Source organism: Podarcis liolepis (assembly GCF_965112155.1).
Source record: "Podarcis liolepis genome assembly, chromosome: Z".
Lineage (NCBI taxonomy): Eukaryota > Metazoa > Chordata > Lepidosauria > Squamata > Lacertidae > Podarcis > Podarcis liolepis.
The window spans coordinates 25787139-25802282 of record NC_139570.1 but is presented as its reverse complement, the minus strand read 5'-3'; the positions used below and the strand labels follow the sequence as shown (position 1 = coordinate 25802282).

The 15144-nt window shown below is 41.5% G+C and overlaps 2 protein-coding genes and 1 long non-coding RNA gene across 9 annotated transcripts in view; 1 reads left to right on the top strand and 2 right to left on the bottom strand.

Moving 5' to 3' along the window:
* AMMECR1 (AMMECR nuclear protein 1) overlaps positions 1–7637 on the top strand; it is a 129527-nt gene extending 121890 nt beyond the window's left edge. Inside the window, exons 6-7 of the mRNA XM_083485260.1 lie at positions 1005–1101; positions 3214–7637. Of these exons, the coding sequence (XP_083341386.1) occupies positions 1005–1101; positions 3214–3328 (212 nt within the window). The 3' untranslated portion in view covers positions 3329–7637. The remainder of the gene's footprint in view (positions 1–1004; positions 1102–3213) is intronic.
* The window catches only part of LOC310698359, a 525075-nt gene that overhangs the window by 396037 nt on the left and 113894 nt on the right, over positions 1–15144 (bottom strand). The gene's annotated exons all lie outside the window — the stretch shown is intronic.
* TMEM164 (transmembrane protein 164) overlaps positions 9595–15144 on the bottom strand; it is a 62880-nt gene continuing 57330 nt past the window's right edge. For all 7 annotated transcript variants that reach the window (XM_083485324.1, XM_083485326.1, XM_083485325.1 and 4 more), the window contains exon 7: positions 9595–15130. In XM_083485324.1, the coding sequence (XP_083341450.1) occupies positions 14924–15130 (207 nt within the window). In that variant the 3' untranslated portion in view covers positions 9595–14923. The remainder of the gene's footprint in view (positions 15131–15144) is intronic.

The window sequence follows — 15144 nt, the reverse complement described above, 5'->3', positions numbered from 1 at the left end:
ACTATGAAGTAGGTTACTTCTAAGCCATGGCTATTATCAGTTGCCCACCTGTAATATAAGCATGAAATAGGAACATAGTTCTGCTTCTGATTTTGATTTTTTTTTACAAAATGTTTATCCTGTTCTTCCTCCAGGGATCTCAGGGTGATACACATAATCCCCTCCCTCTATTTATTGTCAGCAATAACTCTGTCTCAGAAGGGTGGACAATGACTTAGGATCACCCAATGAACTTCAGAATTGGCTGAGGTTGTGAACCTGGGTCTCCACGTAGTCCAGCACTGTAGCTTGTAGGTGGAGGTCCTGTGGACCTCCAGATAGCTGTTGGACTGTAGCTCTCATCATCCCTCACCATTTGGCCAGGCTGGCTGGGGCTGATGGGAGTTGGAGTCCCAACAACATCTCAGAGGGTTCCCTAGCCTTGCCCTGTTTAGATGCTGCAGTTGAAGAGAGTGTGTGTCTGTTTTCCATAAATTTTTATTCATATTTGCACATATATACAGGAAAAACATTTATGGAAGAAAGAAAGAAAAAAGAGAGAGTGTGTCTGTTTTACCTTTTGTGGGGCCAAGATTTAACCAACATACATGCAATATTACCATTAGAAACTTCAATTGCAAATGACTTCATGTAGTTTTTTAGTGCAAACATGGCAGCAAATTTCTTGTTTGCTTATTACATACATATTAAAAACAGTTATATGAAGCTGCTCTTCCATATAAAACATCACAAGTAAGTATACAAACTAAAAGCATCAAATGTTTAAAAAATGAGCTCTAGAAAGCAGAATTGTGTGCGCCTTCTGACTTCCCACCCTTCTTCACAGGAAGAAATAGGTCAGATTTCTTCTTGCAAGGGCATTTTTCTAGGTGAGAGAATTTGCATGCTACATGGTTAGACCTGGCCCTGGCGTCTACACAATGTCTTCACTAGTTATGCCTTGCAATTTGGCTTTTGGTTTCTGTGTTCTAATAGTATTTTCCTCCCCTGATGATTCTCAACAGGATGGGACCATATTCAGACCATAGATTCCTTATTGAGAAAAGGAGGCTACAAGGCTCCAATTACAAATGATTTCAGGAAAACAATAAAACTGACCAGGTAGGAGTCCATTTTTCTCTATGCTTACAATCTGCATTTCATGGGCACGCCAGTTTTATTATTGGCAAAAAGTGAGCTGTTTCCTGCAGCATCTCTCCTGATAATGGCAGCAAAGATCTAATAATGACGCTTAATAGAATATTCTCCCCTTTCTTCTGCATCTGGATCTAATGGATTCTAGGAGTCTGGGCATATTAGGGTATTAGAGCTTTGCAAAGAGGAATTGATTATGATGATGAACAGATTGCAGTATAAGAGAGCAGAAGTCCTGAAGCTCTTCATTTAGAGGCTGAGGCAGTTGCTTTCAGGCTCTTAGCCCAAAGCAAATGTGACATTAAATGTATAACTGTATTAGCTGCAGGATTGAGACTGTCGGCAGAGGGGGCTTAACCCTTTCTCCCTGTACTGCACCCCTGCTGAAAATCCCCTGCTGCTTTTGTTAACTGGGAAATGTTTGTTTGTTTGTTTGTTTGTTTGGGAAAGTATTTGTATACCACCATTTCATGCAATACAACATGGAGGTGCACAGCAGCATATACCATAAAATGTAAAACACCACAAAACAGTATACAATTACTAAAATGACTGATGATAAAGAATAGACACATAGAGTGATTAAAAGTAGGCACATTGAATGAGTTCATGCATTTAACGTCAAAAGCTTTGGCCCTCACATCAGAGCACTGTGTCATGGCTGGACCAGCTTTTGTGCTGAACAGATCTAGGATCAGTTTTGAGCCCTTGAAAGCTATCATTGGACTTGGCCATTGTTCTGGGGTCTTAATTTTACCAATTTCTTGCAGAGCAGCTTCCCTCGTAGCTCTGTATTGGCACTTGGGTCAGCCTATAGCTTATGATCTATGCCAGAGCCTGTGACCATCCAGAGCTGGCTGCAGCTGATATTCCACCATGCCTCATTCTAACTCAGGCTCAGGAGAGTTGGGAGTCAAACATCTGGGTGGCCACAGGTTCCACATCCCTGATCTTTGCAAATTTGATGTATGGTCCTTTTAACTAGGCACTACTTCCCCAGTCCTGTACACATTGCCGAATGGGTGGACTTAATTAGACCCAGATTGCAACTGCTTCAATTTCAAGCCAGTTTAGCTTTTAAGGGAAACTTTAAACACAGCAGAACAATTCTGCCTTTTTTTCTCTTTAATGGCTAAATGTTTGCCGATCTGTGCTGTTTGTGTAATTAAACATCAAACTACCTTTAAAGGCAATTCCAGAACTATTCCAGATAAGTGCGTGTTGCTGATCATGGGCCAGATCCTGTGTTGGCAGCCACACCAAAATGCACATTCATCCTTAGTAGAACTTCTGGTTTAATTTACAATGCTTTTGTCCTCATGGGTCTTACCTCCCTTCCCATTTAGCCTCACTACTTCATCTTCTTTGGCGATTCATTTATTCTGATATATCAACAGTTGCACTTTTTAAATCATAAAGGTAAAGGGACCCCTGACCATTAGGTCCAGTCGTGGCCGACTCTGGGGTTGCGGCGCTCATCTTGCTTTATTGGCCGAGGGAGCTGGCATACAGCTTCTGGGCCATGTGGCCAGCATGACTAAGCCACTTCTGGTGAACCAGAGCAGCGCACAGAAATGCTGTTTACCTTCCTGCCGGAGCGGTACCTATTTATCTACTTGCACTTTGATGTGCTTTCAAACTGCTAGGTTGGCAGGAGCAGGGACCAAGCAACAGGAGCTCACCCCGTTGCAGGGATTCGAACCGCCATCCTTTTGATCAGGAAGTCCTAGGCTCTGTGGTTTAACCCACAGCGCCACCCGCGTCCCTTTTTAAAATCTTAGCAGTACATAAAACAGGTCCTGTGCGTGTGCTTAGAAGGCGATTGGGCCAGATCCGGCCCCCGGGCCTCAGTTTGCCTACCCATGTCCTAGGTCATTGGTGGATAATGGATCATAAAGGGGCGGGGAACCTGTGTGCGGACATATGTGTGTCTGGCCTCTATACGCAGACTGCAATGTGTGTGCATTGTGTCTGTTTCTTGATGTGTTGCTTTGGGAAATCCTGAACATTTCCTCCTTTTCTTTAAACCCTTCTGTCTCCGTTTTTCTCCCTCTCTGCCCCCATCCCCGGCCCCTGTAGGTACCGCAGTGAGAAGATGACCATGAGCTACACAGAATACCTTGCTCACCGTCAGCATCATCACTTCCAGAATGGCATTGGGCACCCCCTCCCACCATACAACCATTATTCCTGACACTGAGCCGCATGACCAGTCCCTGGACTTCTCTGCAGACCTCTTCCCAGGAGACCCCGCCCCCTCTTGGTCTAGCTATCTCTATTACTGTACAATTTTATGATGATAGTTTCCGTTGCCATGATGGCACTTCTCCACAGCAGGTTAAGTTCATCATGGCAACGGATGGAAACGCTGCATCATTACAAAGAGCCCCTTCACTCTCTTTTTACAAAATCCTTACTTTGGCTAGTATATAGACCTTTTGGGATTCTTTTCATATAAAACCTTAAAATTCTAACTTCATTAACATTGAATTATATCAGTCAAGTTTCTCTGTAAGACTGTGGATGGAAGGAAAGAGTATAATGCTTAAAGGGCTTGGATTAGAGAATACAAGCATGATTAGCTGCTCATAAAAACAAAATATACAAGATTTAGGTCAGAAACTTAGACTATGAAGGAGGCCTGAGTAGGACTAACTGTACAATCCTCAATGCTCCTATAAACTTGTTTTGATTTCGTGTAAGTAAATATGTGAGCCTCAGATTCTTCTGATAATCCTAGGAGAGGCAGATTTTGAGATGAATTGCTTGATTATGAATAGAAGGCAGCTATGGTTTTTGCGTGGTATACAATGATCATATAGGAAGAATTTTATTGCAAAGCCAGTTCAGGCTATATTGGCCAATGCATTTGCCATTTCAGTTGCTGCACATCTAGGAAGGCGGTGTGCCACCTTTTTACTCATGGGACTCAAGGCCTTCACAGGCCCCATGTATAGCAAGGTGGCTTGTGCATGAGTGACTGTTTGCACCAATGCCATTCTAAGACTTCAAGGATAGAAGCTGCTTTTGTGCTGAAGCCGTTGGCATGTAGCAGCTGTCGTATAAGGAAGTCAATGGATTTAGGTATTAGTGCCTTTGACAACGATGCAAGTTATCAAAATAATAGGGGGGGGCATAGGGATAAACTGGAGAAAAGATCGCTATATTGAACTCCTTTCTCTATTGAGAGTTGGTGAGGAATGAAATTAGTTCGAGAGCAGAAATCGGTTTTCTTCTCTCTCTTCCCAACATATTCCAGTTGCCTGGAGTTTGTTACAATCAACCAAACGCAATTACTGTTTTAAGTAGTCATGGTGGTGGATATGAAAAATGTGTTTGGATTTAATGAGTCATCTGAATGGTTCTGAGCCGGAGGGATCAGTCCTGTGGCAATGACTGTCTTTCTGTCCTATGTGAAAGGGGCTGAAAGAGTTATTGTCTTGATCAGACTCTAGCAATGAGGAAGAGAGACAGGGAAAAGGCGTTCATGAAGTTGGAAGCTGTTAGTAGTTTGGGACTCACCTTATTTAATGTACTGACAGAACTCTCGTGGACAGTGATGAAGTGTATATTCAAGGGGATAGGCTCTTTGCTAAACAGCCCTGTGATCTTAAGATGAAAAGTGAGATATAAATTTAATAAATAACAATAATAAATTTTGGAGGAACCAAATACATTTTCACAGGAATCCCAGCATATTTCATTCACTAGATGTGGAGTTCATATGCATACCTATAGGAGGATAGATGAGTGTGGGCAAAACCAAACACTATTAAATGTCAAGCAGCTGGTTAAGAATCCTCAAATGTACTCTTTATTCTCATACGTACAGAGAGGCAAGCAGAGGGTGGCTCTCACATTAACAGGGAAGCTAGCAGAGAAAGTTCTCACAGGGAATGCTGTCATTTCCTTCATCCACAGCATTTGATGTCCAAATATTAACTTTCTGTTTTAATGCCTTAATTTTAAGTGAGCAGAAGGCCTGAAAACACAAGTAGCCAACAGATGTCTGGCAGACATTGCAGGTCAGGAAAAGAACTGGCCATTGCTTCTGTTGAAGTTATGTGGGGACCCTTTCCATTTGGGTGTTGGAAAGCAGATTCACCTTGAAACAACAGGTATCAACAAGTGGCTTTCTGAATGCAACTTTTTCATTCTTGCCCTTTAAAGGGAAACTTGAGCACAAGCTGAAAAAAATATTATCTGCTGCAAAACATTTGAAAAATCAGCCATGGCCACCCAATCCCATCTTTCCTCTGTTATCTCATTACAGCTCATGCTTCTGGGTGAGCTCATTGTTAGAAGTTTTTTAAAAAGATCTATTATATATATATAAATATATGTGTATTTAAAGGTGCTAATCAACCTTGAGCAGGTCACGTGACTGGTCATGCGGACTCGGAAATCATATCAGATTTTTTTAGAGAAAAAAAATCCTCAATATATGCAGATGTTATACAGAATTTCTTACCAGTGTAATAATGAAATACTGATTTAAATAAAATATCCTGCAGGGTTTGAAGGACGAGGTCAGCAATACTTCCCACCATGGCTTGGGGGAGGAAAAAGGATCATTTTGTCTCCTTTTTTGTACACAGTGTAATGCACAATGCATATTTGTCTATGTTTCAGTAGCTGTTGCTTGGGAAATTAAAACTAGTTCAAAGGGTTATACAAACTGGAAAGGTGTGCTTTAAAAAAAACATGAAAAACCTCCAGACCCTTCTGAGCCTATCTTGCATATGTTCATTTAGGAAGAATTCTTGCTTGGCATGTTGTGCCAGAAGCTTCAGCAAATGTTCTGTTTTTACATATAGATGAATCTGTTTCTTGCTGACATTTTTTCCTGGCACTTACCTCTTGAGCATGGAAGTGCCAACGACACAAAGGATTATGTTTCTTATGTAATTGTAGGTTTATTCGTACAAAACATGATGTACTTCACAGGAACATAGTAGCTCTGTTTGCTGAAAACAAATCAAGGAAAAAACAAGGCTTGAAATATGCCTTGTGGTAGGTTCCTAAATATGCAAATTGAAATTGGAGCATTTTGTGTTGATTTTGAAAATCCCAGACAGATTTCTCACCTTCCTGTCAATATTGATCACTGAGCTTTGGGCAAGCATTGATCAGTTACTTTTGCCTTATTTCATTCCAAAAGGCGCTTTTGTTCTAGCTTTAAAAGTTTGCTTCCTGCACCCGTGTGGTATGAGGCAGTTCCAGAACAAGTCTCTCCGGTTATGCTGAAGGAGAGTTGCGTCCCTGAGCTGCACACACACAACATACACCGTTCCAGTAGCTGGAAGAGTCTTGTGCAGTGATGTGTCTTGCATCGTTGCCACTTTCCCGCCGGGGCCGCAGCAGGCTCCAGTGGGATGGGAGGTGCTTTGCACCAACCGCAACACAATTGTCAGCTGGAAGCACCGGGCCACACCACACCCCCTGATGCGTATGTATCTCAACCTTTTCACTTGTCTTCAACTGTGCAGGTTCTTGAAACTGTTGCCTGGAGTAGATTACATCTCTTGTGTGTTGGATCGAACCAAAGAATCCTCCAGCCAAGCCTAAATGCTGCTCCTAAAAATAAAAATAAAAAAGCCTGCCTTCCAGTCCTTCCAAAATCCCTGCAGGATGAAATGGGTTAACTTTTTTTTATTTTTGTACAGTTTCTTAACTGATTTTTTGCTAGTGATGTTAATTGAATTAAGTTTCGAGGAGCCTAAGCGACTCCTCCAATGAAATAAAACTGGTGACTTTTTGTGTTTTAAATAAAATAATATAGAAACCCGAAGTGTGCCTCTCAGATTTTAAGGGTTTCTGGTTACATTTATTAAGACCAGCAATGATTATTCTTTATATACAAAGATATGGTTTTTTTCCTTGTTTTTTTTATTACTGTTTCAGAAGAAGACTAAAAAAATGAATAAAAAAAAATACCTTCCTTTTGCTCTGGATCCAGTAACTTTGCTGGTACACAAATGCACTGAGAACAAAAGAACTTTTGTAACAACTTATGACTGTTTTGTATATCAAAGTTGATTCTTTTCAAAAGATTGGATCTAGTTTCTAAGTTATTTTCGTGTTTTATATGTTACAAGAATTAATGGTTCACCAGCATAATGAGTTCTTTAATGCAACAAGGTGACACAAATGGGCAAAAAAAGAAAAGCTGCCTGGAGTAGCTTAAAGGCCCCTATTTTTTTCCTTCCTTAGTAACTTGACTATTGATTACAATATTATCACAGATTACCACAAACCTCCTACCATTTAAACTAGATCCTTCCATGTTTATTTGCTATTAGTGTGAAGATACTGTTGAATAAAATGGGCATTTTTATAAGTATGGCTTAAAGGTAAAAATGAGGAAAAAGGAAAAAAAAAATCTAGAAGGTAATTTGTGGGTCTGTGAGATAATGGCTGTGGAAAGATATTGTAGTAGTTTTAACACTATTGTTATTACCTTTTAAATCATTTACCCAATAAAAATAAGCAGAAAAAGAAAATAATCACTGCTTGTATTTATGCTTTTCCTTCAAAGTGTTTTGGCCTGGTATATTTCAACCAGAATGTACTGCAGTCATCCAGATACGTTCAGCTGCCACCATTATGCAAGAAAATGGGAGATAGGGAGGCTTCAAGTTAACTTTGAAAATGCATTTTAGCTTTTCAGTATGTAAGCAGAGGGCTTTTCTTTGAAGTCCAGTAGGTACCCATGAAGGGGAAACCATACTGGGCATTCTCTGGTGAGCATCGTGTAAGATTTAAAGGTGTTTCTACCAATTGGCAACTTGTTAGCCAATTCATTGTACAGTGGTACTTCGGGTTACATACACTTCAGGTTACATACGCTTCAGGTTACAGACTCCGCTAACCCAGAAATAGTGCTTCAGGTTAAGAACTTTGCTTCAGGATGAGAACAGAAATCGTGCTCCGGCGGCGCGGCAGCAGCAGGAGGCCCCATTAGCTGAAGTGGTGCTTCAGGTTAAGAACAGTTTCAGGTTAAGAATGGATCTCCAGAACAAATTAAGTACTTAACCCGAAGTTTACAAACTTAATCCGTTCCTGAAGTCTGTTCTTAAACTGAAACCGTTCTTAAACCGAGGCACACTTTCCCTAACGAGGCCTCCTGTCGCTGATGCCCTTCCACCATTTGGATTCCATTCTTAGACCAAGGTAAAGTTTGCAAACTAAGACACTACTTCCGGCTTTGCGGAGTTCGTAAACAGAGTAGTTCGTAAACAGGACTGTTCGTAAACCGAGGTACCACTGTACTTGGTGTTCCTCTGTTGCATGTAAATTCAACCTCCTGAAGTGTTTCAGTGGACTTTTTCAACTTTTCGAAGTCCACTTGAAATAGGATTCCACAGCTCTTTCAAGTGTGATGTACGAGTTGCAGTTTGTGGCTGAATACCACTGTCCTTGCCACTCCTTTAACATTTTTTTCCAGCCTCCAATCAGCTGGCTTCAGTTGGAGCTACTGCTAGGCCCCTTCCATTATGTAAATGACCCATGTTTGTGTAAATCGTAAGGAAAGATCTCCCATGCTTTTTAATAAAAGCTACTTTGGGGGCATGCTTTCCACAAGCTCAGAATTTGAGCTGTGCTTTTCTTCCAGCTGCTTTTTAAAAAAACTTTAAAGGGCTGACTTTCCCTCCTCCCCTCCAGTTGGGTGTGTGATTGTGGAGTAGCAGAATGCCATGCCTATTAAGTATCTAGACCTCCTGGTCTTAAATTACTATTGATGCAGTAGTAATATGGTGACTTAAAACAGGGGGACTTTCAACGCTCCAAGTCAAATTACAGTTTACAAGTTCGCTTTCGCAATCTTAAGAGTCTTGTGGCACCAAATGTATTAAGAGCACAAGCTTTTTTGTGAACCACAGTTCACTGGGTCAGCAATGTAATCCATGAAATCTTATTGCCATCATATGCATTTTGATCTTTGAGGTGCAATAGGACCCTTTGTTCTTTTTGCTCCAGCTGGCTAACATAATTACCCCCCTTTGGCAATTCCACAATCCAGTTATTTTTAAAGGAAAAACTATTATGCCAGCTGTAGGCTGATATTGTGATATGTAGATCAATGGATTAAACTAGCTGATAGGCTCCAAAATTATTATATTTGGCTACACAACCACCAGCCTTATCCTTAATTTTTATCTATATGCTTTCCTAGAAATGTGCATAGCTCTCAGGTACCTACTAGCTGGTGCTCTTGCCGTCAGTAGCAACTATGAACTTCCTGCATCTCCATAGGACTTTTAGAGCAAAGGGTGGCTTTGTGTTTTTGCTCCAGGGTGGTCCAAGCCCTTTAGATTCTGGATGGACGTTTTAGCCACCATCCCACAAATGTCCAAAAGTGGAAGTTACCTTTAGCATAACTTGTTTTAATTCCTTTACACCACAACTGTGCTAATTGGATGTAGGAATATTTATTCCATTTAAATAAATGCAACCAACTTCCCCAGGAACAATATTTTATTAAGAGATAAAGAAAGTCATTTCAGACACAAATACAAATTCCCATAAATTCAAGTACGCGATATCTACTTTGTGTATTTGGAAAATGTTACCTAATGGGTTTTTACTACATTTTTTTAAAAAGGAGTAGTTTATAAAATTGAGCCTACTATAAGACACCTAGGATTCAGTGGAAGAGAGGAGGGCTTCAGGGTGGGTTATAGGTCAGTGGAGACACATACACATCCCACTGCCAGCTTTGATGATGGAATAAGCCTCTGCCCAACGGGTACCACTGAAAAGAAATTCAAAGTAACAAAAGTAATACAGTTTGGCCAAGAAAGGGAGAAAATGAGATGGCTGGTGTTTTTTTAAATTAACTGGCTGGAGATGCCTGCTACTGCAAGAGAATGGCAGCTTCAGATTAGTTGCCATAAAAAACTCATTTTTCCCATATTTATAAAGAGGCAAAAAAGGAATAGGAATTCCCCTGATCTTGATGGTGGCCCAAACAGCAAGGATAGGTTAGCTATCCTAAAGATACCTAATAAATCATTTATGGATCACAGTTCCTGCTTAAAAAATAAATACTTAATCATAGCTGCTGCAGAAATGTATCATATGTAGGTTAATCTTCACCTCCATCACACAACACAACCACAAATGTACAAGAAATCAGGGTATTTTGCCCTATAAAGACTACTGGCGTACAAACTCAAGTTCGTAATACATAGCAAAATAGTTCATTCTAAAAGAGGAGTAATGAATACGGCCTTTACAAAACACTGAATTAGCAATACAGAAAAATATCAAATTCTGATATATAGGCCACAGAAAAGATAGTCACAGCTACACTGAGGTACTCTAAAAATTGTCTTCCTCAACCAAGTGCCCTGCAGATGGGAGTTGTTCGAACCATCTGGTGGGCACCAGGTTGAGTAAGGCTGATCTCTAATGTTAAAGTGCACATCACAGCCACCCTTTCCAGGCCTTCCATCTCTGGCTTTCCAAAAGGACAGCTTCTGCTGAACAGAAGGCTACCCTGCAGCCCTAGGGAGTTCTACAGCCAGAAAGATTATACAAGAAGCTCCAAACACGAAAGCACTGAAACCCACGTCCATGCTGATCCAGCCATATAATCTAAGTGGATGAGTAAAAATCCACAATGCACAGCAACACAGGCATTCTAAGGTGCAGTGCTTTTTTCTAGGGGTCCTCAAGGGTACTCAGTACTGGCACCTCCCCCCCCCAAAAAAATGTTAAAAGTGTGGCACTTACTGTTAACAACTTCATAGTGCCAGCACCTTTATCTATTTTTTTTAAAAAAAGCACTGCTAAGGTGCAATAGACTTTGGCACCCCACTTATTCAAGAACCATATCCTAACAAAAGCTACACTTTGCCTTGCAACGCTATGCCTTGAAAACTAGCTAAAGAAGCAATGAAGACAGTCTTTTAGTTAGGGGTGGGGGAGGTATGAGGCCTTTAATGAAACTTACAAATTCCAGCCTCTGGCTCCTTAAGACAATTCACACACCCACCTTCAATGAACAGGACAGCATATAAAGGCAAAGTAGGTAGGGGGCCCAACTCACCTGGAAGTCAAGCACTGGACAAACACATCTCTCCAAGTGGATATTCTCCCCTGCTGTCACCTGTTACAAATTGTCCTGTCAGAAATGAAAAGCCCCTCTTGGCAAAGGATGCAATTCTTAAGTAGGTTAGGTTTTACCTATGGAGGTGGTGAAGAGCAGGGATGCAGAACCTATGGCCCTCCAGATGTTATTGGGCTCCCATTTCCATCAATCCCAACCAGCATGGGCATGAGCAGGCACTGTGGGAGTTGTAGTCCAGCAACATCTGGAGGGCCACAGTTTCCTCACCCCTGCTGTAGAATCTTCCCCAATGGTACAGAGGTAAGTGCATAACTCTGGACTAGTCATTAGAAATTTCAGGCTTTTACTTTAGAACCAATCAGGTTTTGGAAGTTCTTAACAGGGAAGGGGATTGTCCTGTCACTTAACCGAAACACCCAACCAAAAAAAGTTTATAAGAAGGGTCTTTTTGGCTTCAGGAGGTAAAACTCAGGAAAACCCAAGTTGTAGAATACTGACTCAGAAAGCAAGTTCTATTAGGTGAAGGTCCCTTTACTGAATGAGCTGGCCAACTTCTGCAACTACAAAGAGCAGACTTGGCAGCTCTTTGTCTGGAATGAAGCCAAACACACTTTTGTTCTATACTGACCAGCAGTCCTTTTATTTCAAGAATGCAGCCCAACTCACCAACATTCACAACTACAGACTGGAATATGCCACAGTGCCACACACCAGAGCCCTGAAGGGCATACTTGCATGAAGTGCCCCACACACTGATGCAGGCAGCCTCCCATTCATCAGTCATGAAAGTATGTGGCAAAAGTAACAGGCAGGTGATTATCCAGACCAGTAATGCTTTCACCGAAACTAGTAATGTATGTGTGTGTGTGTGTGTGTGTGTGTGTTTAACCCAGTCAAACTGATCATTAATGCAGTTTTGCTTACCTCAGAAGAGGAGGCGTGTCAGCCTTAGTGACAAGTTTGAAGTTGCTCAGCTATCTCCTCTGAAAGCAAAACTAAGTGGAACACTTGAAAGAGGGCAATGGGAGAAAACATGGCACTTTTTAAGAGTGGCAAGTCACTTCCAGGGAGAATCTGAAGCATGGACTAAGGTGATCAAGAAGCATCAACATGTTTGTTGAAAGGGGCTGGGAAAAGGTAAGGCTGAAGGATTAGGCCCCTTGTGGATGAGCAACATGGCACAGGGTTGAAAGATTTGGCCACTCTCAGTCAATTCAGAAGTTTCACTCAAAACCTAAAAAACAGCAGCTACTATTTCTGCTCCAGGGAGGGACTGATGGAACTGGAAACAAGTACAAAAAGGGTCATCACCAAGGGCTAGGTGGCTTCACTGCGATCAAAGAAAGAAACCTACTCAAAGTAATTCTAACAGATAGAAAGGTCAGGCACAATTGCTTACAATTTTCAAGATTTTATACTGCTGAATCCTACATTACTGTCTACTTGTCTATGATAAAGGATTACAGCTATGCTAGGAATTTCACTGTCTTATGCCTTTGTTTAAATATGCCACTTTGGGAGAGTAAACAACCTAGACATTAAGATTCACCACAGCAACTGCAAAGAGCAACCCTGGACAGGATTACTGAATATTATGCAAGACTCCCTCCTTCAATGCTCTGCCAGAAGCAGAAAATAGGCATATGAAAAGCAGGGCTGTGAAACAGGAACTCATCAATGAGCATCTTTGATAAAACTCATGGTAGTAAAGAGTATTCACAGTATAACATGTACAAAATTCCTCACACACTACAAAGATTCCCAAAACAAAAAGGTTTACAAAGACAAAAGTCCAGGATACTCTTCTTTGTATGCCAAATTGCAGTTAAATATTCAAGTTTTGGTCAACTGAAGTAAAATACTCAGTCGTGTCTTTTGCAGTTCCACAGCTCTACGAATCTCCATCCCACCATCTTCCCTTGGTTGAATGAAATGAGCTGCAATGTTGACCGTTAAGGCAACTTCTCTCTCCTTGAGGTATCAGTGACTGCAGAACGCATCCCGTTGGAGAAATATACCTGGAGGAAATATGGCAGTTGTCGTATCTTGCATTCCACAACTAAGGCAATGCAACCAGAAGAATGGGGGGGGGGGGAGAGAATGCTTAACACATTGCCACGACAGGACACTGTGTGACCATTAAGCAGAATAGTTCTTCAGAAGGTTACAGAGGAGCATTCTTCACCTTTCTCTTCAAATCTGGGCTAACACTGAAAAGGTAACACAAATCCATTCTACTTGTCACCAGCAATCACCTGCTTCCTAAAAAAATTCTGCACCTCTGCTCAGGCAAACCAACTAGTTCTTCATGGGTGTGGTTAAGTGAGACTAAACATAAACGCCATCAGGTGTGTTTAAGTAAACACCATCATTAATTTTAAATACTGTATGATTCAGTTTGCAGAAGGGTAAAATTGTAACCAACTCAAACTGACAGTGTCTCTTTGTAGAACAATTATTCCTACGCAGGCACTGCTTGCATCAAGAGCATAACACCCCACAATTCATTCCCTAAATTTATTACATACTTTCCCCCTTCTTCGTGTTTTTCACTTATCGGTATAGAAAACCAACCTATGAGCTGGAACCAAATACAATATGGTTGGATTTGAGCACACTGGGACAGAAATCCACTGTAGCTTGGAAAGTCTTTATTTCTTGTTTCTTTTAGTGGGTTGTTAATTGTTCCCCATGGTTTCAACCAGCTTAAACAGAACAGAACCTTGCTAATTTGTATTGAAGATCAGGGTATGCCAAACACCGTGATCAATTAATGATAAGTGAATCAAGTGAAATTGGCAGAAATAGGATACTACAAGATGCTCAGTGTCCACAGTACAAGATAAACTGCATTTTACTGGTAAATTTAAGAACCACCACTAGGACTGGTAGATATCTGGTTTTCAACATTCCAATCTATGTCTGAAACATGGAGGTTTGGGGAGAGTGAAGATCAGTCGAAGGAGCAGCCATGAGGGAGATCAGGTGAAGGAGCAGTGTGCTATGCGCACTGTAGATTCCTCCTATCGGAGGCAGGCAAGCCCTCACGTTTGGTGTGCAAATTCCTTCCACTCCTCCCTAGACAAAGGGAGAAGGGAGAAGAAGCCCACCCACGATTTCTGCAGTGTAGAGACACTGCAATTACAGTTACGGGGAGGTGCTGAGGCTGGGAGTGGAGTGTTCAGCCACTGGGAGGGGAAAGGGAAGGCAGGCACCCAGCTGCCAGAGGGCTCTCAATTATACTGCCCTCTGGAGTTGTGAAGTCTGTGCTTTGCAATACATTGCCAGCTCAATTATTCTGAAATAGTTCTCACAATGTGGTCTGCAAACTATGTATCAATACATTGCCCAGCCCTAAGCACCACCCTGTGTGATTATCTACTAAGAACTAGTGGATGCAGCGAGGACACCATATATCAAGATTTGGGAGACCCTGGAACACTTGAATCCAAAGTAGCAATATTCTGTTTTCTAAAGGATAGAAACTGCAGGGAATGAATGTCACCCTCTCAGTGGATAAGGCCACAAGTTTTGCCATTGGCTATGGGCAGTGAAAAATCAGTAGTCAGTTGGGAATGGGAGGGAACACCTTATTTTGTAACAAAAGGAACCATTAATCAACGGTGCTTTTTCCTCTTCCCCTTTTTCTGCAGCACAACCACCAGTCCTTTTATGCTTCCTATAAAAAAAACCACTTCCTTCCAAGAAGAAGCTTCAGTAGATTTTCTTAGCTGGGAGTCGAAGCAAATCCACACAGAACCTAAAGACAGGCACAGCACTGTAGTAGATGCCAATTATGAGTTTCCCATGAATCAAAGTCATGATCGTCTGGTGGCCGGAGGCCCAAAGTCTATACCAAGGGCCATAGAAAGGATCCGAGATGGCAGGGCACAGCATATTGTTCAAATTCACTTGTGTGGCCTAGGAGAAGGGAG